We start from the raw sequence: 23,282 nt of genomic DNA on the forward strand, positions 1-23,282 counted from the left end.
GAACCTGTTGGGAGGAGCTCAAGAGTGCAGGAGGGGCAGAAAAGACGTGAAGACGGACACAGGACTAATCCAGCAGGAGAGACACCTCTCGGCATCAGCAGCTCCAGTCATGTTCAACTACCTGGCAGTCGAGGTGAGGCCCCAGCTCCACCGCAGCTATGGGAGCCAGCAAGGGGTGTCTGGGCCACTGAAGAGCCGCCTGGAGCAGCTGAAGAAGCCGTGGTGGAGGGAGCCCACCCCGCTGGTGCTCCAGCACAGCGAGACAGCCAGGCTGGCCATCGACGCCTTCCTCGAGCAGGGCGAGCGTGGCTACCTGAGCGCCATCGCCGAGGAGAGGGAGCTGCCATTTCTTTCCACCTTGGACATGGAATACATCAGCCATCAGAGGAACCAAAGCTTCCCAGAACCCAGTGCAATGAAAGACAAAGAAGCTGACCCTGGTGATGCAGACACTGGAGACGGGTTCTCCCTCAACTCTGAACTGACATCGGGCACCTACTTCCCCCTCATGTCAGATGTGCTCCCTCCGGAGCTGGAGCTGGGGTGGCCAGGGACACCTCTCCTCACGCTGTCTGGCCAGACTCAGGCCACTGTGATTTTCCAAAGAAACAAAACCAACAGCATTAAGGATCTGGTCCGGTCTCTGATCAGCCGGGCACGGACGGTACGTACAGAGCTGTGTCCCTGAGGGGAGCCTTGTGCCACAGTGCCCGGGGCTGCTGCTGCTCCCACACCTGTGACCACACGCTCCACGCTGTCGCTGCTCTCTCCATGTCTGGCATGATGTGATTGCTTTTCCTGCAGCCGACCTGTAGCTGCTCCTGCTCCTTTCCTTCCTTGTCATTTCTTTCTGCCTGGGATTTCACACCATGCAGGCAGTGCCCTCGCAGGCTCTCTGTGTCCATGGCTGCAGGGATGCACAGCAGTCCCAGAGCCCAGTGGGGTGTTTGGCAGGGCCTGCGTGCCCCTGTGTGTCCCAGCCAGCTCTGTGCCCCTGGCTCTGCAGTGTCCCTGCCTCTGTGTGTCCTCCCAGCTCTGCTCCCTCTGCATGGCCAGGGCTCTTCTCCAGCCCTGGACATCATTTTAAGCTGGACGAGACAATACCACTGGTGAGCTGCTGTCACAGAGAAAATCTCAGAATGGTTTGTGTTGGAAGGAACCTTAAGGACCATCTCATTCCATGCCCTGCCATGGGCAGGGACACCTTCCACTATCCCAGGTTGCTCCAAGCCCTGTCCAACCTGGCCTTGGACATTACCAGGGATGGAGCAGCCACAGCTTCTCTGAGCAACCTAGGCCAGGACCTCACCACATATGACCTGAGTAAATTTGTGGGACTGAAAATCCCTGCCAGTGGTTTGAATTAAGTTAGAATCCTGTCTCCTAGGTTTGATGTCTGTTCCTCCCCAGGGATGAGTAAGATCAGCCCATTTTGCCTCATTGCACAGTTTCTGGTGTGTTATTACAACCCTTGGATATAATAAAAACTGGATGATTACAGTGCCTGCCTACCAAGCACAATGCTGGCATGAATTTATTCACTCAATTATGCTGCTTGTTGTTTCTTTCGCTTTGCCACTGTACTCTGTGTGAAAGCAGCAGCTCAGACAACTATCTCAGACACATTTTCAGCTTTTTGTCCTCTTCATGGTTCTTTTCAGCTGTTTCACATCAATCTTCTTTTGTAGTATTTGTGTTGAGTTATTGAAGAAACATTTAGAGCAAAGTTCACTTTAACCAGTCCACTTCTGGCAGCTTCTCTTATCACTCCAGTAGTTTCCTATTTAACTTCAGTCACTCCTCAGTCACTCCTTATATTCATTGTTGCTTGTGTAAAAGCTGGAGATAAGGAATCACCTGGATGACTGCAGCTCAAGTGTGTTCTTCTGTAACCCTCAGCTGAGCTGAGCAAATGAATTTATGTATTCCCAGCAGCTCAGATTGCTGCACACCATTAAAACATCCTCAAAGAGCCAGATATCAGTGAAGTTTGGGTGTGATATGAAGTGAATGGGGATCTTTTTTCTTTTGCCCAAAAGACCATTTTGCCACATGAACTGCTGCTCAGTTGTAAGCAGCCCTTGCTTAATGCCTGAACTTCCACTGCATCTTATAGGCAACTACAGGAAGTTTTGGTCCAGGAAATAAGCGACAAAAAGCTTTGTTTGTCCTTGCAGGCAGGTGATTTATGGTAGCTTAAATGATCTGAAAAGTTCTGTGATACTGACCCCATCCTTGTCAGGAGTGGGGATTAAGGCACAGTCATGGTTGAATGCACAGAGTAAATGACTACCAAGAAGTGTCCTCCCCTCACTCAGCACGTGTCCCGGATCTTCAGTGATATAATGATCTTTTAAGCCACAGGAAAAACATCTTGCTGCTTTCTCAGTTCACAGGAACTTCTCAGTTTCTATGGGCAAGTTGCCTGGGCAGTGGCTGCTTTATTGTACTTTCAGTACATTCTGAGCTTTTTGCTTTCTTTGCTTGGGTTGACAAAGCCCTGACAATCTTCTGCCCTTCATGTTTGAGTTGGAGGTTTCCCACAGTGCTTTTTACTGTTGTGTAAAATTTGAGAATGAGTTTTTAAGTATCTTACTGATTTATTGCTGGTGTTCTACTGGCTTCTGGATTAGCAGCTCTGGCCAGTGCTTCCCATGATTAACTCTATGATTGATGACAACTCCAGCTCATTCACAATCTCAGTTATACATATTTAAGTACTTACTGAGTCATTTTGCTCAACAAACCATCCAAAAGGATGTTACTTATGTGTCTAATTGACAAAAGAGCTACTACCAGAGGTAAAAAATTCCTTTGCTTGAAGTGCCAGTATGAACCATTTGGAGAACCACCTGGTTTTTGGTTTGCAGCTGCTCTTTCTACGTTTCCAATATTTTTGCCACTAGACTTTTTGCTGTTGTCATAGATCCCTCTTTTAGGGAGTTTCTCCTCCCATGGGGGATACAGTGCTGGTGTGATGTGGGAAAGATGTTGAGATCCCCAACTGCTCTTCCCAGGTCCTGCAGACAGGGAGGTGTGTGTCTTGAAATGCTGTTTGCTTCTTCCCGGTAGAGTCATCAGAACAACATCAGAACAGAACAACATCAGCTGACATCTCTTGCAACAGCATGTTTGTGCTGACAAATTAGCAAAAGGAGCATTTGTTTCATGGGTATCTTTGGCTGGTGAGGTTGGTCTTTTGCCTTCGCTGTGTTTAACCAGCTCTCTTTGAAGACTGATGTTCAGATTTGAGCTTTTCTCTTTGCAGACATAAGAAGATGCAGCACAGCCACACCTTTGCCTTCATTTGATAATACTGTTAAAATTTTGTTCTTGCTGGATGAGCTCCAATCTGGTTTGAACTGTCCATGCTGCTTCTTTCACCCCTCTTGTGCCCCTTGGACTCTGTCTGTGCCTGGTGGGAGAAGGGTCCCTGATGGTCCCCAGGGAAGCAAGAGATCAAATGGCACCACTGCAGTAATGACCCAAACCACACTGCTATTGGCAAATACCAGTAAAACCAGCTGTGCTGGTTAGAAACCAGACAGATGGCAAACCCCAGTGGGGATCTGGTAAGTGCTGTAATTCCTAAAGTGATGACTCCAGTAATTGCTGAATTGTGAGTTTCCAGAAGTTCGTTTGGAAATGTCATGGTTTAACCCTACAATGGCAAGGTGTGAGTTTTTTTAAAGCCTGTGGGGCAGCTGTGTTTCTAACATCCTGACCTGCCAAGGCCAAGCCATGGGCTCAGAGGTTGGGGTGGGCATGGTGAGGAGCAGGGATGCCCCGAGCCAGCCTTGCAGCCCCCACCACTGAAACAGAGGGGCTGGAGGCACTGACACAGGCATAGGTTTGTATGGCCCAATTGACTGGAATGCCCACAAAGCTTTAAATGTGAGACATGAGCTGTTGGGAACCTGAATTGCAGATGGTACTTGGATACTCAACTCCCACTTCTTTAGGGGGTTTAAGGGGAAAAGTCTTCCAGGGTCTTCTTCCCCCAAAATTTCTTGGCTTTGGGGTTGATCTGATGTTATTATAAGAGCTGCCTGCTTTGATTTCCAAAAGGGTGTGCTGATCTCAGTGCCCTTATGGATACCCACAGTCATAAAGAGCAGCCCCACATGGGCATCTCCGCCTGCAGGGAGGGCACAGCCTCCCCTCTGTGCCCACTGCAGCACACACGGGGTCTGTCCTTCCTGCCAGCACTGGCTGTGCTGCACACTGGGAGCACTGGGAAGGAAGATGTGAGCAGAGCTGCAGCCTGCTCCACCTCCAGACCAAGCCAAGACCCGCTTTGGAAAGCCTGAGTGTGACTATCAGGGCTCCACCCAGCTTGCACAAGCTGGCCCTGCTGCCTGGGGCTCTGGCTGCATCCAGCCTGGCATTGGCTGCCACGGGTGACTCTGGGCTGTGTGTGCTGCCTGCTCAGCCCCATCCCTCTCACAGGGAGCACTGAGGCCCCAGCAGTGCTGGTCTGGGGCAAGGATCAGCCTGAATTGTGGCAACCAGCCCTGCCAAAGCCTGCAAGCACTGGTAGAGGAAAGCAAGTGGCGTGGATCTCCTGCGCACCCCGGGTACAGGCCTTGCCCCTCAACATGTGGATCTGGGGACAAAGGAGCTTTGGTCTTCCTTGACTCCATCCCGCTGACTTCCCAAGCAGACAGACTTCCCCAGGACAAACCTGCCTCAAACCTAAGCTTGAGGTGAGCTCAAATATCATGAGGTGAAGTCTGGCTGAGAGGGACTTGCCTGAGGCTTTACACAAGGTCTGGGCTATCGTTTTTTCATGGTCTTCATCATCAGAGGATGTGTGACCCATCAAAGAAATTTGGCCTTTGGCTGGAGGACAGTGTGGAGAGATGTGGCAAAGTCCTTCCATACCGTGGGTCTCAGTGGTACCTTGTGCTGATAGACCAACAGCAACATTAATTTGGGAAGTTGAAGATGCTTCTCAGTGCTTGCAGAGCTCCTCCTGGACTGACTCTGCTCTCTATGAGACATGGGCATGTTTCAAGAGGGGAGAAGTTTGCCAAACCCTTGTAAGGCTTCTGGGAAGACAACACTGACAAGGGCTACAGAAGAGGTGCCCTTTGGAGTCAGGTTCTAGAGCCTGTATCTCCCAGGGCCAGGGTGAGAGCGTGGAGATGTGGTTTTGGCCTGGACAGCAGGAATGATTTTTAGCTCTTGACAGCTGCCTCGTGTCCCACGTGGATATCTGGGATTGCACCATCCTCTGGGAAGGTTCTTCCCCAAACCCTATTTGTGGTGAGCTGGGCCTGGGGTCTCCTGCAAGATGTTGAGGACCACTGACAGTGTGTTGGGCATCATCACAGGGATGGGTTTTGAGGACAAAACCCATAGTATCTTTGTCCATCTGCAAAAGGGTCAATCCCCAAGGGAGTAGGAATCAGCCTTCTGACATTGTTGTCCTCTCCACTTTGGCCTCTGTGCAAAGGTCTCTCCATGGCCTGTACAGGGTGAGAGCAGCCAGCCCCCAAGCAGAAGACTGGGCTGGAGAGCACAGGGAATGCTCAGGGGCCCTGCTCTGCCTGTGACTGCTCTGAGGCCATGAGTGTGAGGCTGGAAAGAGGCAGTTTATTAATGAAAACGGAGCAGAGGAGCTGCTGGGCAGGGAGCAATCTGGGCCAGTGTGGCAGTCTGGAGCACAAATCCAAGGACAGTTAAAGCTGGAGCTCCTCTCCTCTTTTCTGAAGCTATTCCAGATCAGCCCCATGCCATGATCGCAATTTCCCCTGTTCCTATTTACAGCTTGAACCACTGCACATTTAAAATCTGACCTCACTGCCATCTGCTGCATTTAGCTCTTGGTTTGAAGGTGAGCAGCAGGTGAGCAGCAGTGGCAGAGGAAGGCTCACCCTGCAGGGGTGAGATCCATGGGGTGATTTGGATTATGGAGAGTTGCATTTGTGGCCATGCACATAACACAGGCAGCGGAGGTGCTGGAGCACAGGCTCCCTCCTCATGGGGGCACGATGGCAGCAGGGCTGATTGGGTTTTCTGTGCCAGGTGTGGTGCAGGGCATGAGCACTGAGAAGCAAGAATAGGTTATTGGAGCTTCACTCCCAAATTTAGTGAGTTTTGAGTCATCTTTATTTGGGCATTCTCTGGCAGGTGCAGAAACACAAATCAGGGTTATACACCCAACTTACCAGCACCAGTTACCTTATTCACTATGATATGGTAAAGACTGGGACTAAAGTACTTGGGCAGTAGTTTCACTGGTTTTTTTTAGCTTTTGAAAAGAAGTTTGGCTGATGGTAAATCCTCCCATACACTTTTCCATTATGCAGTGTGTTCCCATCTGCCATGAGTTCTCAGTGTTAACTGCTGATGCTTCAAGGTCTGAGTCACCAGGTGCTCTGCACCCTCAGGTGCAGTGACAAATTATCCTGCTCAGCAAGTGCTCTCCTGTCTGTTCCTTCCTTGTCCAAGGTGTCCCCCTTGACCCTGACAGTGACAGCCAACAGATGGATCCCAACAGTCACTTCCTCATACAAATAAAGGCCCCCTCAGTGTTGTCTGTTGGCAGCTTCATTCCATGAGGAACAGAGCAACAGGGTCTCCAATCCCATGTGAATCTATTTATGCCTGATTTCCCTTGATGCATTGTTCTTGTTGCAGGTCATTCCGTACTTTGGATTGTCTGGTCCTGGGTCAACTCACTTGTAGTAGCTGCTTGTCATGACTTACCTTCTGTTTTCTGTATTTTCATTCCAGTTTCTGTAGAATTCATGTAGCCATTACATTCTTCTGCCTACCACTCTATCTCCACAGTGGGATGGATTGCCATGGTCTTTTTCAACCTCATTCTTTAAAGAACTGCCAGTTCTCTTTAAAATTCTTTTCCTATTTAAAACCCCTTCCTCGAAGACCTTATCTTCACTTTATTGAGATACATATATTTTTATTTTTTAATAATCTTAGCGTTATTCCTTCTTCCTCCTGTCAGGTTTCATACCCATCACTTGCATCCCTGGCTGCATGAGCAGGAGTTCTGCCAGCAGGGAAAGGGGAGGGATCCTTTCCACACACATTATTCTCAGATTTTGTCTAGGCACCCCTAGGATCTAATCTTGACACGAGGATTTGCACATACTTTATCACAATACCTTCTCCCTCACCTGGTAGTGTGTCCATCCTGAAAAAAATTTGTACTTTTTTGTATTAATCTGCCAGTCATGTAGAGTCACTCTTGCTGATTCAACAATGATTTTGCTCAGTCTCAGCTCTTGTTTATATTCTTTATTCTTGGCATATTTTCTTAAGGCAACACATACTTATTGGACCACTGAAATTCAGATTTTGTGCATGTGTTACCCTTTCTGTGAATAGCAGATGAGACAGGAGGTACCCAGGTGGGAATTGTCTTCACAGTTATTAAAATTTGATTTTAGCTGTGAGAGCAGGGTAAGGGCTGTTAAACACAAAGATCCAGAATCTTCTCCATTCACGTGCCCACGGCATCTCAGTAACTCAGGAGGTTTGAATAGTTTATAGCACATAGTTTAAAGCACAATTCACTTGGACATGAGATTTCAACAGTCTCTTGTGTTTCTTTCCCCCCACACCTCTTTTCTCCTGGCCAGGTGATAGCAATTGTGATGGATCTGTTTACAGACATGGAAATTCTGTGTGACCTGCTGGAGGCCTCAAGCAGACGGCACATCCCCGTTTACCTGATCCTGGATGAAGAGTACTTGAAGCATTTTGTGGAAATGTGCAATAAGATGGCTCTTACTCAGGACAGCTTCCCGGTAAGTTTTCAGTCACACACTGGATATGATAAACAGGTCTTGGAACTGATAAAAATGATGTACCCTGTGTTCTGTTCCCCCTGCCTGGTCCCTAGGACTCATCCCTTCTCCCCAGAATCTATCCCTTCCCTCCCTGTCCCAGGCTAAGGAGCCAAGGCTGTTTGCTCTAGGAAATTGAGATCTGTCTGGAAGCACAGAGGAAGGCATGCAGGAGCCTCCTAGTCCCATATATTGATGTTTTATGGTCCTCATTTCAGTTTTCCATGCAGGGAGTGTGAATCTGAAGCCAATGAGATGCAGTGAGTTGCTGAACACTTTGCTGGGCTGGTGCAGAGATGCAGGGGGATGCCTGGAAATTTGGTTTAAGTGAACCTGTATCATCTGGACATGGGGGAGAAAGAACACAGCCCCTGCTCTAGGACATAGAATTGCAAGACTAAAATTGCTCATAGTTCAGATCCCTGAGCTCAGGGATTTAAATTCTGCCCAGAGCTGCTGCAGAGCAATAGCTGGGAGGGCAAGGGAAGCAGTGAGTCCCCTCAGATGTCCTGCTGCAAACCCCATCGCTTCCTTCTGCTGAACGCACAGGTTAAAAATCTCATGTTAAGATCTGCTTTTAGGCTTTGCAATTCATTTGTGGGCCCATGATTTGGATTTATGAAAAACCTGATTCCTGCTCAGTGGGTGCCCATCACCCAGCATGTGGTGCCCAGAGCAGATAAAATGTAAAAATGAATGTGATAGTGCCACAAGCTCTCTTGGAAACTTGCAGACTCAGAGACACACCCCTGTATCCTGCTGATCCCCATTTCTGGCCACCACCTCTCAATGGAAGTTGTTTTTTTTGTTGTCATTTGTTATTCCTGTAAGGCCAGCAGTGCTGGCTGTGCTTCTTCCCTAGGTGTGCAGGATTCCCTGGAGCACTGACTCCACTCCAGCCTCCAGTTTCATGGGTTTTCCCTTCATTTTTGTGGGGAACACTTGGAAATTTTCCAGTTAGCTCAAAGGTATTCCTAGCTAAAAACAAGCTAGGGACAATGCAAAACCAATGTTTTACAGGATATTCCAAATAGATGCAGCTAGGATGTCTTAATTTTCCCTATTTTTAACCTGTCTACAAAAAGGTTAAATTACAGAGGCCTCTTTAGAGAAGCACTCAGTGCTCTGGTCCAGTTGACAAGGTTGGACTTGATGATCTTGGATGTATTTTCCAATCTAAATGATTCTGTGATTCTTCCACCGTGCTGGTGAAGCTCTGCCCTGTCTTGTTTCTTACAAGCCAGACCCATTTCATCCTGACCCTTGAGATGGCAGCTCTTGGGGAAAACTCCTCCATGTTGGAGCATGTTGGCTTCCATAAATAGCTTCCACACTGAAGTGACCTGGTGCATTCAGATGAATTCCATCTCTCAAAAATATATTTTATTCCTTCTTGTCTAAGAGGTGGCCATTGTTAAAAATTAAAATTAGAATGAGTTTATATCCGTGGAGATGTCTGTGTCTCTTTGTTATGCCTGATGTCATGTCGTGTGCTTGAATGGGTAATTAACACCTGCCTCCCCATTCCATGACTCACTAGCAGCTCTCCATCTGAAGTGTCTCTTACCTGATGCACCTGTGCAGTCCATCACCTGCAGGCTGAATACACATCTGAGTGGAATGAGGGTACATATTTTATTCCTGCCTCTAAGTTGTGACAGGATGTGGCAGTAAATCTCCATTTGGAATAATTGGTGACAATTTGGGCTTGAATGGGGAATTTGGGGTAATTGCTCCTCCAGCATCTTAGTTCTGAAAACAACATGTGAGTCTGCTGGTGGCAAATTCCAGTGCTGAGCATCAGAAAATCCTGTGTGGAGCACTGGCAGCAGGGACAGCAGAAGCCTTAACTTGGAGTTTTCAAACATCTGTTTGCTGAACCTGGAGCTACTGTTTGGATGGAGCAGGAGTAGTACCAGGGTGTCTTTCCTGCAAGACTGCAGGATTCTCATCTGTTGGGATTATTCAGGGTCTGGATTGAAAAGAGGAAGAAGATGATGATGAAAATGAACCAGATATCAAAAACTCACCCAGCCTTGGAAAGGATAAAGGGAGTGAAGAAATACTGTGGTGACAAATTTATGGAATTTACCTGAAGTTGTTTTATTTTCCCCAGGAAGGAGGTGGGGGGGAGGAAGCTCCTCCCAGTGAAAACCAGTATTACTGAAACTTTGCCACTGGAAGAAAAAATCCCTGTGCTGACTGGCCACAGGATAAGGTGAAGACCTCACTAAGTATCCAGTGTTATCTTGGTCTGAATCAGCAATTTGTGGTGTCATTTCAGAGGATCACAGGTTAATGCAAGTTGGCAGGGACCTTAGGATGTCATCAGCCCAGCCTCCCACTCAAAACAGTGTCACCTGTGAGGTCACTTTACCTGGTCTCATCTGGCAGATCTCCAAGTGAGGAGACCTCACAGTCTCTCTGGGTAAATTGTTCCAGTGCACGACTGTCATTATGGGGAAAAGATTTCTCCCTTCTCATACGTGGCAGATGAGGACATGTTCTGGGACATAAAAAGCCAACAAGTGAAAGCCACAATGTCAAAATTCTGAAGCTTCAGCTCTGTAACTCTGTAACCTTGCTAGATGTTTCCATGAATTCAAGAGAGGACTGGACCAGCACTTGGAGAAGAGATCACAGTGGGCTTCCCATTGAGACAAACCACAAGAAGCTCAGGAAATCCCCTGAGCAGAAAACAGGGGCAATATTAGGGGCAGCATCATAAATGATTGCCCTCTCCCTGCTGTCCCCAGCTGCCATTGCCCACTGCAAGAGAGAGCCTGGATGGGCTCTGGGCAGGAGCAGATTTGCTGCTGCTGCTGCTTGTGCCTTTCTCACCTGGAGACCCTCACTGCAATGTGGGAGCCGGGCCTTTCCCGCCTGGCGGTGTCCCCGGGGAAAGCTCAGCTCCTGCCCGCAGGGACTCTGACAGCAGAGGAAGCTGCAGGGTCCCTGCCCCACTCCTCACCCCGAGGGTCCCTGCCCTGAGCCCCATGGGAGGAAGGCGAAGGGGGCACTGGGGTGCCCAGGGATAGCTCTGGAAGGCTGGAAGGGGCGTGGGACGCGCTCTGGGGTGAACATCTGCAGGCAAAGCCCTGCTGGTGCTTGTCTCTTGCCTGGCCTGGCCAGAAATCTGCTGGGGGGCGGAGGGGCAGCGCCACATTCCCTGAGCACCCAGCTCTGCCAGGAGCAAATCGGCCCCACCAGCTGCTCTAGGGCTTTGTCTGTAGCTGGGCTGATGCTCGGCAGGAATGGGCTGCCCACAGAGGGGTCTGCCCAATCCAGTGCAGGTGGTGACAGCTTGTGACAGCTCCTGCTGTACCAGAGATGTGACAGGTGTCAGGGGAGCTGGCCTGGAGGGCAGGAAGGGATGACCTGGCAGCCCCATGGAGGTGTAGCCTTGGGGATGTTTATTTACGTGCCAGATGTTTTGTTTGGCACTGTATCACACAGAGCAGGTCACTAACAACTTCTAGTGATTGTTCTGCTCTTCTGCCTTCCTCACCTGAGGTGCAAATAACTTCTATTATGGGCAAACATCTTGCATTATGACAGAGGCTCCCAATGGATACCAAGAGCCATATTCCCCAGTTTATTCTGGGCAGTTGGTTTTACAGGTCAAGGTTGTATCAGAGAAGTATTTGCAGTGGAGCATCAGGTCTGCTTCAATTGAGTATAGCAGCTGAAAATGTTAATATAATTTTTAAATGTATTGGTAAAAGGAATTCCTTAAAATGTAGATATTCCTCTAAGTCTTTTTTCATTGAGTGATGTTTTAGTTTTAAGCCTGTAATTGTATAAAATCAGAGCAGCACACTCTAGTGATTAGAAACTAGCTAGTTGTTATGCATCAAAATTTACTTAATGCAGAGCCATCAGCGAGTGGGGTGCTGAATATCATTAATAATCTGGAAGAAATTGGATAGTTTTACATACGTCAGAGATTATCTGTAGGCTCATAGGATTCTCCAAAGTTTTTTTTCAAACCAGAATTTGCACTCAAGTGCAACTTGTTAATTTTTGCTGGTTTTTTATCCTGTAGAAGCAGGCAGTGTCACAAAATATTTGGTATGTAGGAGCCAAGAAATACTTAATGCCTTGCTGAGTTCTACCTCTCAGAGCAGAGCATGAGCTTGAGGGAGTCCAGCAGTGATGCACAAGGGAACACCTCAGTTTAGGTCAGTATATGGCCCCTGACCAACTCTCCCTGCTTTGGTTTCAGAACATGCGCATAAGGTGCCTGAGTGGAGACACGTACTACAGCAAAGCAGGCAAGAAATTTGCAGGCCAGGTTCTGGAGAAGTTTGTCCTGGTTGATTGTGACCAAGTTCTTGCTGGTACATACAGGTAAGAAAACACAGCAACTACTGTGGCAGAGACTGGTGACACTGAGGAAATATTCTTTACCAAAATACTGAATAATGTAACTCCTGGTGCTGCATGGTGGTTCAACAGCTACCCTGCATTCACCTCAGTCAGGGCTTTCAGAGTTTTCCAAACCTCCACCTTACCCACCCTCCCTGCCCTTTTCTTACCTGAAGTGAAGACCTCAAACTTTTCAGAAATCTCTCCTCATACAGTGGCTGCTGCATCCCTCAGCCTTTTTAATTCTGTTTTTCTGCACCCTCTGTGACCTCACTACCTCCTTCTTGAAGTGCAGAGACAAGAACTGCATGTGGCCCCCCTGATATGCCGCACCTAGGTGTTCAAGAGGGATCAAAGATGCTCAGACCCTGGATTGTGACTGTGGCCCTTGCTGGCAGGGGCCAACACTCACTGCATGTTTTAGTTGCCATGGCACTCTGAGCTGATGTCAGACAACTTCCTGAGCTGTTCCAGGTTCAGCATCATACAGATAATTTTCCCCAATGGGTACACAACATTTTTCTTTACTGAAGTTCATCTGCCACATATTTGTCCACTTGCTCAGTTCTTCTGGATTTGCTCACCTTCAGTGAGGTATCCAACCACCTGAAGGACCTGAGGATCACCTGAAAGCCTGGGAATTTCACTGCACCCCTCCATGCCCGAGGGCATCCATGTGCTCATTGGCTCCCTCACCAAACTCCAGCAGGTTGGTGAGCTGAGCATGCCTTTGCCTTCTTGTCCTTTTCCAAGAGGCTGTGATTCTCCATGCTAGCAGGAATCTTGTTCTTCTCAGCATGCTCTGCATGCCCCAGGGTAGAGGGCAGCTCCAGGGGTGTGTGGGCCTCAAGACTGCACTCAGAGCCCTCTCTGTAGGTGGGATCAGAGGGGAAACCTCTCAGCCCTTGGCCTTTCTGGTGGTGCTGATACAAGGAGTGAAGCACATCTCAATGTCACCAGCACCAGCGATGGATGCAGGAAGTTCATTGAGGTTCTCAGCTATGGCCTTGCCATCACTCTTGTGACACCCAGGCCTCAAATGAGCCCACGATTCCTTGACTGCCAGTACAGCATTTGTGAACAACCTACAGCCCCAGTCATCCTGGGGATTTTTGGTCTGGTCCCTTTCAGCTCTTTTTGACAGATTGCTGCATTTTTACATAGTTACCTTTCTTGAAATTGAACCTCCACATGCTGCATTTATTTAGTTTGCTCTCCACTAAAGAGTTAAAATTGTGTTGTGATCATTCATACAAACGGGTTCTTCCACTTCTGCCCCTGGAACCAAGTCTTATGCCCCATTCCAGACCACATCCTGAATCACATCTTTTCTTGTGGGTCAAACAATTTAGACTAGTTAATTCTGGCATGTAATCATTTATTGCTTCCAAAAAGTTTTTCTGCATGGTTCATCCCAGTGAAGCATTAACCTGTATGTGTATGAATGGATGAAATCTCCCCCTGTTGCTGCCCATCCTAATTTTGCAGCCTCTGTGATCTCAGTTAACATTTTCTCCAGAGTTCTGATCAAAGAGTCAGAACTACTGTTCATGTCCTATATTTTTATTACTAGACTCTATTTAGTTACTTTGCCACTTGCAAATCCTTCCCACAGTATTTTCACACTGTTGAACATTATATGATCCTTCACAAACAGTGCAGCTCCTCAGGACTGCCTGCTCTGTGAATTTGTTGTCCTGGCAACACTTTTATCCTCCTTCCACCAGATCTCCTTGATCACTGCTCTCCCTCTCCCTTTCCCTCAGTTTCCATCTCTCTGTGAGCCCATGCTGGACCCTCAGGCTACCAGTGTCTTCATCAGTGCTGTAGCTTTAAGCTGCACCTTCTCCTCTGGTGATGACTTCATCAACTCCAAGAGTGGAGGTCTCACCTCATCAAACTCAGGCAAAATGAATGAAAAATGGGAGTATATGGTTGAAACTGGTTGTGTCAAATCTCAAAACATCATGGAGAGCAGTGTCTGGTGGCATTTTTACCATCCTAAGACACTGAAAAACAATGGAGTGAATCACAGGTGGAAAAGCCCTTTAAGAGCCTTGAGTCCAACTGTTCCCTCAGCACTGCTGAGCCCACAACTAACCCATGTCACATATACTTGTCTTTTAAATACCTCTATCCATCTCCATTGGCTGCAGGGGCAGGGATTACGTAACTCATCAGGATCACTCATTTTTGGATGACTAAAGTTGAGCATGTGTCAGCTGGATTGAACTGCACAGCTGGAGGAACATCTGATTTCCCTGTGGCCCAGAGTCAGGGTATTGCTTAAAATGCAGGTGCAGCTCTCTGGGTCAGTTCCTCCCTGTGCTGTTAAGGGCAGGGACTGGGGGTTCTCATGTGCTCCCTTTCTACAGAGCTCTGCAGAGCTGAAACTTCTGGAATTCTGGAAGATAGTATTTCAGTTGAATAGGGTTTTACATCTGATTCTGTGCTGTGCCAGTAAGCACAGGATGTTCTGTACTAACAGAAAGAGTCTCTTCTTGAGGAGTTTGTTCACTTGTCAGAAACACTTTCACAGCAGAAAATCAGGATGTCTGCTTCTGGTATAGTGCAACCTGTATAGGAGATATTTAGATTACTGTCTCTGCAGATGGGAAAGCCAGATGCAAAGGATGAGAATAGTTACTGAGTAAAGCCAAAGATCCAGAGTGGAACCAGGGGTGTCTCAGGATGATACAGGGACAAGGGTAAGAGTGTTCTTACCCAGCAGCAGGTTTTACAGTTCAGCAATGCTGTGTGCAAGGATCAGAGGTTTCAGGACTCTGGGATCTTATGTTGTATGTGCTTCTCTATGTTCAGTTTGCTGTAGGACACTCTTTCCCACCATGTCTGGCCTCCATGATACCCTCTGGCAATGGGTTATGCAGTTTAATTTATGTTTTGTGTGAAGAAGTGGTCTGTGGTGTTTACAGTAGACCTACTGCCAGATAATTATACTTGATGTCCTTAAATTCCCACAACCTGGGCACAGAAAATCAGTGTTTCCTATTTACTTTTTTGACTGCATCCATGATTTTGTCCTCCTCCATTATAATGCCTCATGTGAATCATCTCTTCTCCAGGTGAAGTATCCTTGGCTTTTCAGTCATTTCTTGTATCCAGAGTTTGAATTTATTGACATTTAATTGTCCATCATTGTGTCACATATTCCTCCCCTTACCATAAAATCCTCTTGCAGCTTCTGTTTATCCAGTTTTCTTTTGATCCACAATAATTTTGTCATGAGCTCTGACATGGACAGTTTCTACAGTTCTTTAGTACCTTCCTCAACATGTTGAACAGCATTGATCCCAGTACAAAACTTGTGGGTTTTCAGTGGGTAAATGGAACCCACTGCTAGTGTTTGTATTTTTAATCAGCTGCTACTTGTTGGGAAGACCTTCCTTTGTATGTATTTCTTGATCACTTAATTTTTCCAACAACAAAAATTGTGTTTGCTGAGTGACCATGTCAAAATCTGTGAAAGTTCAAGTTTGATACATCAAGCACATCTGTGTGTTTGCTGCCTCCCTCAAAGATCTGCTCTGCAAGAGGCTTTTGAGGCATGGCTTCCTTCCACAAAAACATGCTGAGTCTTCAGCATCATGATTATAGTTATTTATGCATCTAATCATTTTACTCTCTATTTGCTTCTACCAGTTTGTTCAGTATGGAAATAGGACTGGCTGGTTTGTAGTTTTCCAGGAGCTCTTTAAAAGGTTCACATTTAAAACTTTCCATTCCTCTGCTGCTATGTTTAATATTAAATGATAGGTTATTCTCTGGTTTATAATTGGAAAATCGCTGACTTACAGTTTATGAAGGCTTTTTGCTTTAATATTTTCATTTAATGCACTTTTCTAACTATGGTGAGATTTTCTGATGATTTAAAATGTCTTTATTTTTATAGGTACGTTTTCTCTGAGACTCTAACATAGCATCTTTAAACAATCTTCTTGCCACCTCAAGCATTTAACCTTTTTGATTGCTCTTTTAAATTTCTTTTAAATAGCATTCCTCACTTTCTCTTTGAAGTTAAACATTACTGTTGTGGATTATTTTGGTCCTGAAAGAATATTTGATATGGCTAGGTCATGGTTATTTTTGCTGAGTGAACTTTCCAACGAAACTCTCTGAACTGGTAATGTTGTTTCTCCTTTTGTTGGCTTTCTGGTTAGTTTTTCCAACAAGTGGTCATTTATAGTGTCTAAAATGCAGTTTTGGCAACTCTCCTCGTTGTGGCCCCCACTCATCCTGGCAGGATCTCCCTTTATCCCTCTGCTTTCTGCCTTCTTAGTCTCTCAGCACCCCCTCAACATGGCTTATTTACCATCAGCACTCTGCTCAGAAAGTTCCCAGTACAGCCACCGTGCACTTTTCTAAACACAGCTTTATTTGTTCAGATGTTCTCCATTGATTCTAATTCCTTACCCAAGTGTCACTGATTTCCATCCTGTCCTTTTATCAGAATACAGTTTTCTTGCATTTGCTTTTAAAGTGAAGTGGGTGATCCCTAACTGTGTGACCTTCTACACATCCCAGCTTTGGTCTGTAGCAATCCACTGCTCCCTGCTATCCATCACTCCAGCCTGGCAGCTCTGCAACGAGATGAGCAATGAAGAAAAGGATCCAACTATGCAGAAACAGTGTAACTGTCCCTCTGCTCTCACAGGTTTATTCATTGCTACAATAAGAACCACATGGAGCTCTGTCAGGGGGTTTAGGCTGGATACCAGGGAAAGGCTCTTCCCCAGAGGGTGCTGGCACTGCCCAGGCTCCCCAGGGAATGGGCACGGCCCCGAGGCTGCCAGAGCTGCAGGAGCTGCCAGGGATGCCCAGAGTGGGGCTGTTGGGGGGTCTGGGCAGGGCCAGGGGTTGGATTGCATGATCCCAGTGGGTCCCTTCCCACTCAGGATGTTCTGTGATTCCATGATTCTTTAATTTATTCTGATAAATATATCAGGATAAATTAAAGAATGCTGCCTCTTGGTACAGATCAAGCACATTTTTGCAGCACTCTCTAAATATGGAAGCCAAGCTCACAGCTCTTATCTTAAACAAATGTAGGCAAATTAGTTTAGACCCTTCAACTCTTATGTGTACACTGACTAACATTATATTTCTTCTAAATAAAGGAAAAAAACCCCTAGATTGAGGTATCTAGGCAAAGCAATAATCTAAAATCTTAAATGTAATTAAGTATATAGCTATTTAGGTTTATTGTGGGTAACAGAAGAAATAGGGTGTTTATTTGAGCACTTAAGATATTTACTGTTTCAGCAGGTGAGAAGAACCCAAGGGCCAATAGGGGCTAGAGCTAAACAGGATCTTGAACAGGAAATACAGACTAGAACCAGACTGGTATTGTCAGCCTGAAAGAGAGTTATGTGCTGAGTTGCCTTAGAGGAGATTAAATTTCTCTGCTGAAAATGACAGATGGTCACGGTATGGTTGTGTCCTGCCACGGGCACAGAGAGGAAGGAGCCCAGTGTTTGCTGTAGGGAGAAACTCAAGATCTGGGGTTGAAGCTGACGCAGCAGCTGAAACTGAAAAATGAGAGGCGAAAGTTTACAAGAGTGCAAAAGCTTCCACACATGGCTTCAGGAGAAATAAAACTGAAGTACAGAAGTATTTGGCAATGGACAGATAAAGTTCCATGGGTTTGAAGTTAAAGGAAGCCTGGAATTTCTTTCAAAGAAAGGTGCTTATACTCACAGGTATCCATGGCCCAAGCAAGAGGAAAGTGCTTTGAAGAGGGATTTTCAGATCTAGCTTGATGAGGACTCACCTCAAGAAAGAAATTCTAATTAAGCAGAAAGGGAGTGTGTAAGGAGTGGGAAGCACAGTGCATCAGCAAGGGAACCCCAGGTGACACATGCAGCAATGCAGTGACATTGCCAGGAAATGAGTGATGTGCAGCCTTGCTGGGCACACCTGAGCAGGGAAGAGCAAGTCCTTGGGTGTGTAAATAAAAAGTGAATCCAGAAGAAAGAGACAAGGTCTGCTGCTGGAAGGATGAATAAGAAGTAAGAGATAACAGACATGCGTGCCCAAATTAGTGAGTACATTGCACTGGTTTGGATCAAAACAAAGATGAGAATCAAGGAATGGAAATTATTTCAAGTGTGTTGGGAGCAAGCTAAAAGAGGTTGCTGCAATAAAGGCAGGTTGTTGTTACCTTATCAAAGAAAATGTCACTTGAAATCAAAGGTCTAGTAATGAGTGTTATGTGGTACATGCATTTTGCCATGAGCAAAAACAAAACACAAGTTTGTGTTGGCATATGGAAAGAAAAGAATGGCTTTGTGAAATAAAAATGAGTTTGAGAAACTATTGAAAGAAGCAAAAAATCTTCTGCTGCAGATTGGTATCCCGTCTGTTGGAAAGAGCTAAAGCAGAGAGGCTGAGTGTGGAGATGTGGAGTCACCTGTTCAAACAGCTGAGGAAAGGCAAAGGCCACCGTGAGCCCAGAGCAGAGCACGGCTGCACAGGGGGGCACGCAGGGAACTAATCCGGGTGTCGAAAATGCTGCTGAGACGGAGACTTGTGGAACACCGCAGGTGCTCTTGGCGCTCCCGCCCGGCCCGCGGCAGAGCCCCGCGCAGGGGGTGATGCTGCACCTCCATCTCCCGGCCAAGGGCTGAGCTGCACCGCTCCCGCAGAGTGGAAAGCAGGGCACGGAGGGGATCCGATCCTGCAGCCATCCTCTGTGAGTCTTTGTGTCCCAGGGTGATCTAGAACGGCTGTGAGCAGCAGTTTGTTATAGGGAAAAAATAATGTCAGGAAAATCCTACCACTTTTAGAAGCTCCTATGATCTTTTAGCATCCAGGGTGGCCTGCGGCAGGAGGAGCTGCAAAGCCCACGTGGGTGTTGGGTTGTGCAAGGCACAACACCTCTTCCTGTCTGCATTAGATTTTTAACTTGTGCCTCATTTTTATACCAGAAATCATTCCCTGGCTATGCCAGTCAGGGAAGAAAATGTTCTTTATCAGTTTGTAGAGATGGGAATAGCCACGGCTGCAAGACCACATTGTCCCATCCTGGAAACCTGTGCTGTGGCAAGGAGGGCTGTGCCACCAGGGGACTTGGATAATTCCTTCCCCATCCTGTCATGACACAGAGTGAGCAGGTCCTCATTGGACTGGCATGGGAAACTGGGACACAGGAATGCCCAAACTGGGGCAAGAGGCATCAGTGGAGCCAGGAAGTGCCCTGGGACAGACGCCCTTGACAGTGTCAGACCATGAAATCTCTCCTGTCTGTACTCCTGGATTTCCTCAAAGAACTCTCAGGGCTTTCTGAGAGATAACATTCCTTTGCCAAAGTTGCCTTTCCTGTTATCTCCTATTTCCTATATGGCCATTAATTGTATTCTTTAGAAGAGTCTCTACTAATTTGTCTATCTACACAATTTATGTCTATCTAATTTGTGAGACTTAACTGTCTATAACATAAAATCATTATATCACATTAGCACCCTGGCAGTCTCCTGATAGCCAGAGCCCTTTCAAGTGGGAGATAGCAGAGCCTGGTTAGGAGCTGAGCTATTTCATCCTGGCATTCCCTGGCTTCTCTTATGTTGATGATCCCTGCTCCTGCCCAGGAGCTGATATCTGCTCTGTTGATGTTTTCTTATCTCTTCTACAGAGATCTCAACAGGAGACTGATCTTCCCTTGAGTTCTGTGCCAAGGGGGCTCAGGGCAGCCCAAGCTCCTGTACAGTAAATGGATGCAGAGGAATTATCTGAACTTTCCTGTTGCACATGGACCATGTGCCTCAAAAAAAGCTGAATATTTCTTCTTTCCCCTTTTGCAAAATGTGACCCAACCTTTTTCAAAGATGATCTCTCTGGAGCTTTTCCTCTGTCATTTAGCAATCCTAGGTAGTTTCTGGTTTGATTTTTTCACCCTAATACCTCTGTGAAGGGGTGCATTTGCTTTGAGCCTCCAGGATGGTATTTCTGAGTTCTCTTCATGCCACCCACAAAGATCTTTTCATTCTTTTACTACTTTTGCATTCTTACCTAATTTACCTGGTTTGATATGAAGCAGCAGAGTATTTTTGTCCATATTATGTTTCTCTTTGGTGTGTGATTGCTGAATGTAAACATACCAAACACCAGTCTGACTTAAAACAACTGCAGAGTGTGCTCAGGGACTGGCCAGGAGCTGTGTTTCCTACTAGAAATTCCCAAATAGCTTTCTTGTGAGCTAAGCATTGATGAGGTCGCAAAACACAGTGCCAGTATCTTGTCCTGAAATGACATTTACTTGAGAATGTAATGTCTCACAACAATTGCTCTCCTGGAGCTCCTGTAATTTTACCCTGCTCTTCAGAATCAGTGTCTTGCTTTAGCAGCCAATAACACAGCCCTCAGCTGGTACTGCCACCTCTGAAAATTCTGGTTTATTTGACACATTTAGTGTGCTCGTCTGGTTTGACTATAGCAAGAATAAAAAATCAGCTGATGACTGGGATGACCAGGAGCCTGGGGATCCCACTCTGGAGAGGAACTTCCCTGCTTAATCAGAAAAAGGAAGATGAAGAGAATGTGGTTACCATCTGTACCTTATTGGGGAAGAGCTAATTAGGTTACAGTTTGGGCACAAACAAGAGGTAGGGTTAAACAGATAAGGAAAATTTGCAGAGTGCAATTAATGGAAGTTTTCACCCAGCTAGGGCAAAGTTTGGTTTTAGGGTAGAATATGATGAGCTCCCAGAAAAAAATCCCAAAACACTTAACTGTGAGGGCAGGGACTGGACTCGTTGAGCCAAGAATTAACTTCTATTGCATTTGGGAATCCCACAGCAATACTTACAGCAAACATCATCATCCTTCCTGTCCTGAGTATTCCTGTAGTCTCTGGAGACCTCCACTGCTCAAGGCAGTTCCTACAAGCCCATCAGGGATGTCAGGACATGAGAACACAGCTCCTGCCAAGGAGAGGGAAGAGCAGGGGACCCCAAGCAGAAATCAAACAACCACTTTAGGGTTGTTCTTTTGTACTTATTGATGAGCACATTCATTTCCATGAGCAATCTCACAGCTGCCTACTTAGAGGAAGTTGTAACAACACAAATCAGATAGGAATCCATCACTGGAATGTGAAAATCCATGCTAGGCATTTTGGCACTCTGTGAACTGAAGTTAACGTGTGTTTTGTTTCTTTTCCTGCAGTTTCACCTGGCTTTGCAGCCAAGTCCACACTGGCCTGGTGACCCACTTCCGTGGGCAAATTGTTGCAGAGTTTGAAAAGGAATTCCGGTACTTGTACGCAGAGTCCAGAGCAGTGACCAGCTTCTGTGTGCCAGATCCCGGGACGTGTCTCTCCTCTTGGAATACCTCAAAAGTTGACAACTGTCTTCTAAAACCCACTCAGGGGAATGATACTGAGACCCTGAGCCCCTCCAGCAGCCTTTCCAATGTGAGCATCAGGAGCATAAAAGTGTCTCCCTTTATGAAAAACTCCAACTGCAGTGCACACCAGGAAAAGCAAGATTCCAGCTCTGATTCTAGCAATAAGAAGGGGAAGGAGGACACATTCCTGAAACCTACTTGCCCTAAACAGCAAGAAGAACCACCAGACTCAGCGAACAGTCCTCCAAATAAACCTACCCCAGCCTTGTATCCCAAATCAAACCTCATAATAGCAAGGACATTCCTGCAGCCAGAGCCTTACTCCAATAAACCTGGGGACCAGGGGGACACTAAGGCCAGCAGCAGCCACTGCTCCCCGCCGAGAGTGGGGCAGCCGCTGCAGTCCCTGTCAGAGGGCACCAGCAGCAACGGGACCAGCCTGAAGCAGAGAGGTCCCATGGCCACTTCTGGAGAGCTGCCAGCTGAAAATGAGAACATGGTTTATGGGGTGGAAAAGAGACAGAGCCCTGGACATGGCCATTTTGACCTTTTCTCCCCATACAACCACCTCAAACGGGATAAAAAGTCCGTAGTGCCTTGCTATGACAAGTTCCCAGAGGATGTGCTGCTGGAAAAGAACAGCGCGTACGGGGCGGAGAAGAGAATGACTCTGGGGCACAGCAAGCTGGACCTGATCACCAAGTACAACAAACTAAAATCCAAACACATACACAGTCGGTTCGAACTCTGACCTGGGCCTCCAGCTGGCCTCTGCTCTGATTTTCCAGGGGTTGCTCTTCCCCGCCAATCATCATGCCTGGGGCTCAGAATCAAAACATTAGTCTTGTTCCTGTTAAAAGGTGTCTAATCTATGTAGATGACTGATTCAGACGAGATTAGCAACTGCAGCTCAAATTTTCAATTACATGATTGTGGCAGGAGGGAGAAAAGCACGTAAAGATAATCCACATTCTTTTTACCCATTTGGGAAAGAACCATTTCCCTTCAAACTTACAGCAAAGCCATTGCTACACCTGGAAACTGGCCACTGAGGTCTTCAGGGTGAGCCCTGGTTCTCTCCATGCTGAGCAATTCCTCTCCCTGTATCCATATGGTGAAAATGAAATGGCCAAAGGCAGGGGGATGTGAAAAATAAAGGAGTTGTTCTGCTGGAAAAAGCTGTGTTGGGTCCTGCTGGAGGGGGTGAGCACTGAGTGTGGCCAGCACCCTGCTGTGCTAAGCCGTGCCAGGCCAGGAGGGGACAGGGACGTGTTTGGGCACATGTTTGGCATCCGCACACGGCTGACACTGGCACGGCAGTGGTGTCAGCACACGGGTGGGGTCACACCTGAACACAGGTGGCCCCTACACACGAGGGAGGCACTCAGGTGGCAGCTGGGTCGCGGGTGGCCTGTCAGCTTACAGGTGACATGGCTGCTGTCCTACACCACAGGTGTCAGCAGGGAGGGGGTGCCCAGGCATGGCTCCTGTTGGGACAGGGATAGTGCCAGCACCGGGGGAGCACCAGGGCATGGGCCGGGCTGCACACAGAGGGGGTGGCCCACAGTGGCCAGGGACAGCCATGGCACAGGGACAGAGGCAAGCACAGCACGCCCGGCAGCGGCACAAGGACAGGGACAGCCATGGCACACCTGGTACGGGCACAGGGACAGTGATGGACACCAGGGACAAGGACAGCGATGCCGCCCCTGGGACGGGTTGTGTCCCACAGGGCCG

General features: G+C 47.2%; 1 protein-coding gene across 1 annotated transcript; it reads left to right on the top strand.

Moving 5' to 3' along the window:
- FAM83C (family with sequence similarity 83 member C) lies at nt 1–22,710 on the top strand. Its single transcript, XM_054644669.2, has 4 exons — nt 1–664; nt 7,611–7,778; nt 12,043–12,167; nt 21,366–22,710. Exons 1-4 carry the CDS (start codon nt 110–112, stop codon nt 22,294–22,296), a joined length of 1,779 nt encoding a protein of 592 aa, XP_054500644.2. The 5' UTR covers nt 1–109; the 3' UTR covers nt 22,297–22,710.
- Nucleotides 22,711–23,282: the final 572 nt, after the last annotated feature.

The sequence above is a fragment of the Agelaius phoeniceus genome, chromosome 17, assembly GCF_051311805.1.
Source record: "Agelaius phoeniceus isolate bAgePho1 chromosome 17, bAgePho1.hap1, whole genome shotgun sequence".
NCBI classification, from domain to species: domain Eukaryota; kingdom Metazoa; phylum Chordata; class Aves; order Passeriformes; family Icteridae; genus Agelaius; species Agelaius phoeniceus.

Excerpts from the sequence above, each read along its gene's own strand:
- FAM83C (XM_054644669.2), top strand. The coding sequence starts at position 110 with ATGTTCAACTACCTGGCAGTCGAGGTGAGGCCCCAGCTCCACCGCAGC. Across the intron at positions 7,779-12,042 it reads TTACTCAGGACAGCTTCCCG|AACATGCGCATAAGGTGCCT; the intron begins GTAAGTTTTCAG and ends CTTTGGTTTCAG. Across the intron at positions 12,168-21,365 it reads GTTCTTGCTGGTACATACAG|TTTCACCTGGCTTTGCAGCC; the intron begins GTAAGAAAACAC and ends CTTTTCCTGCAG.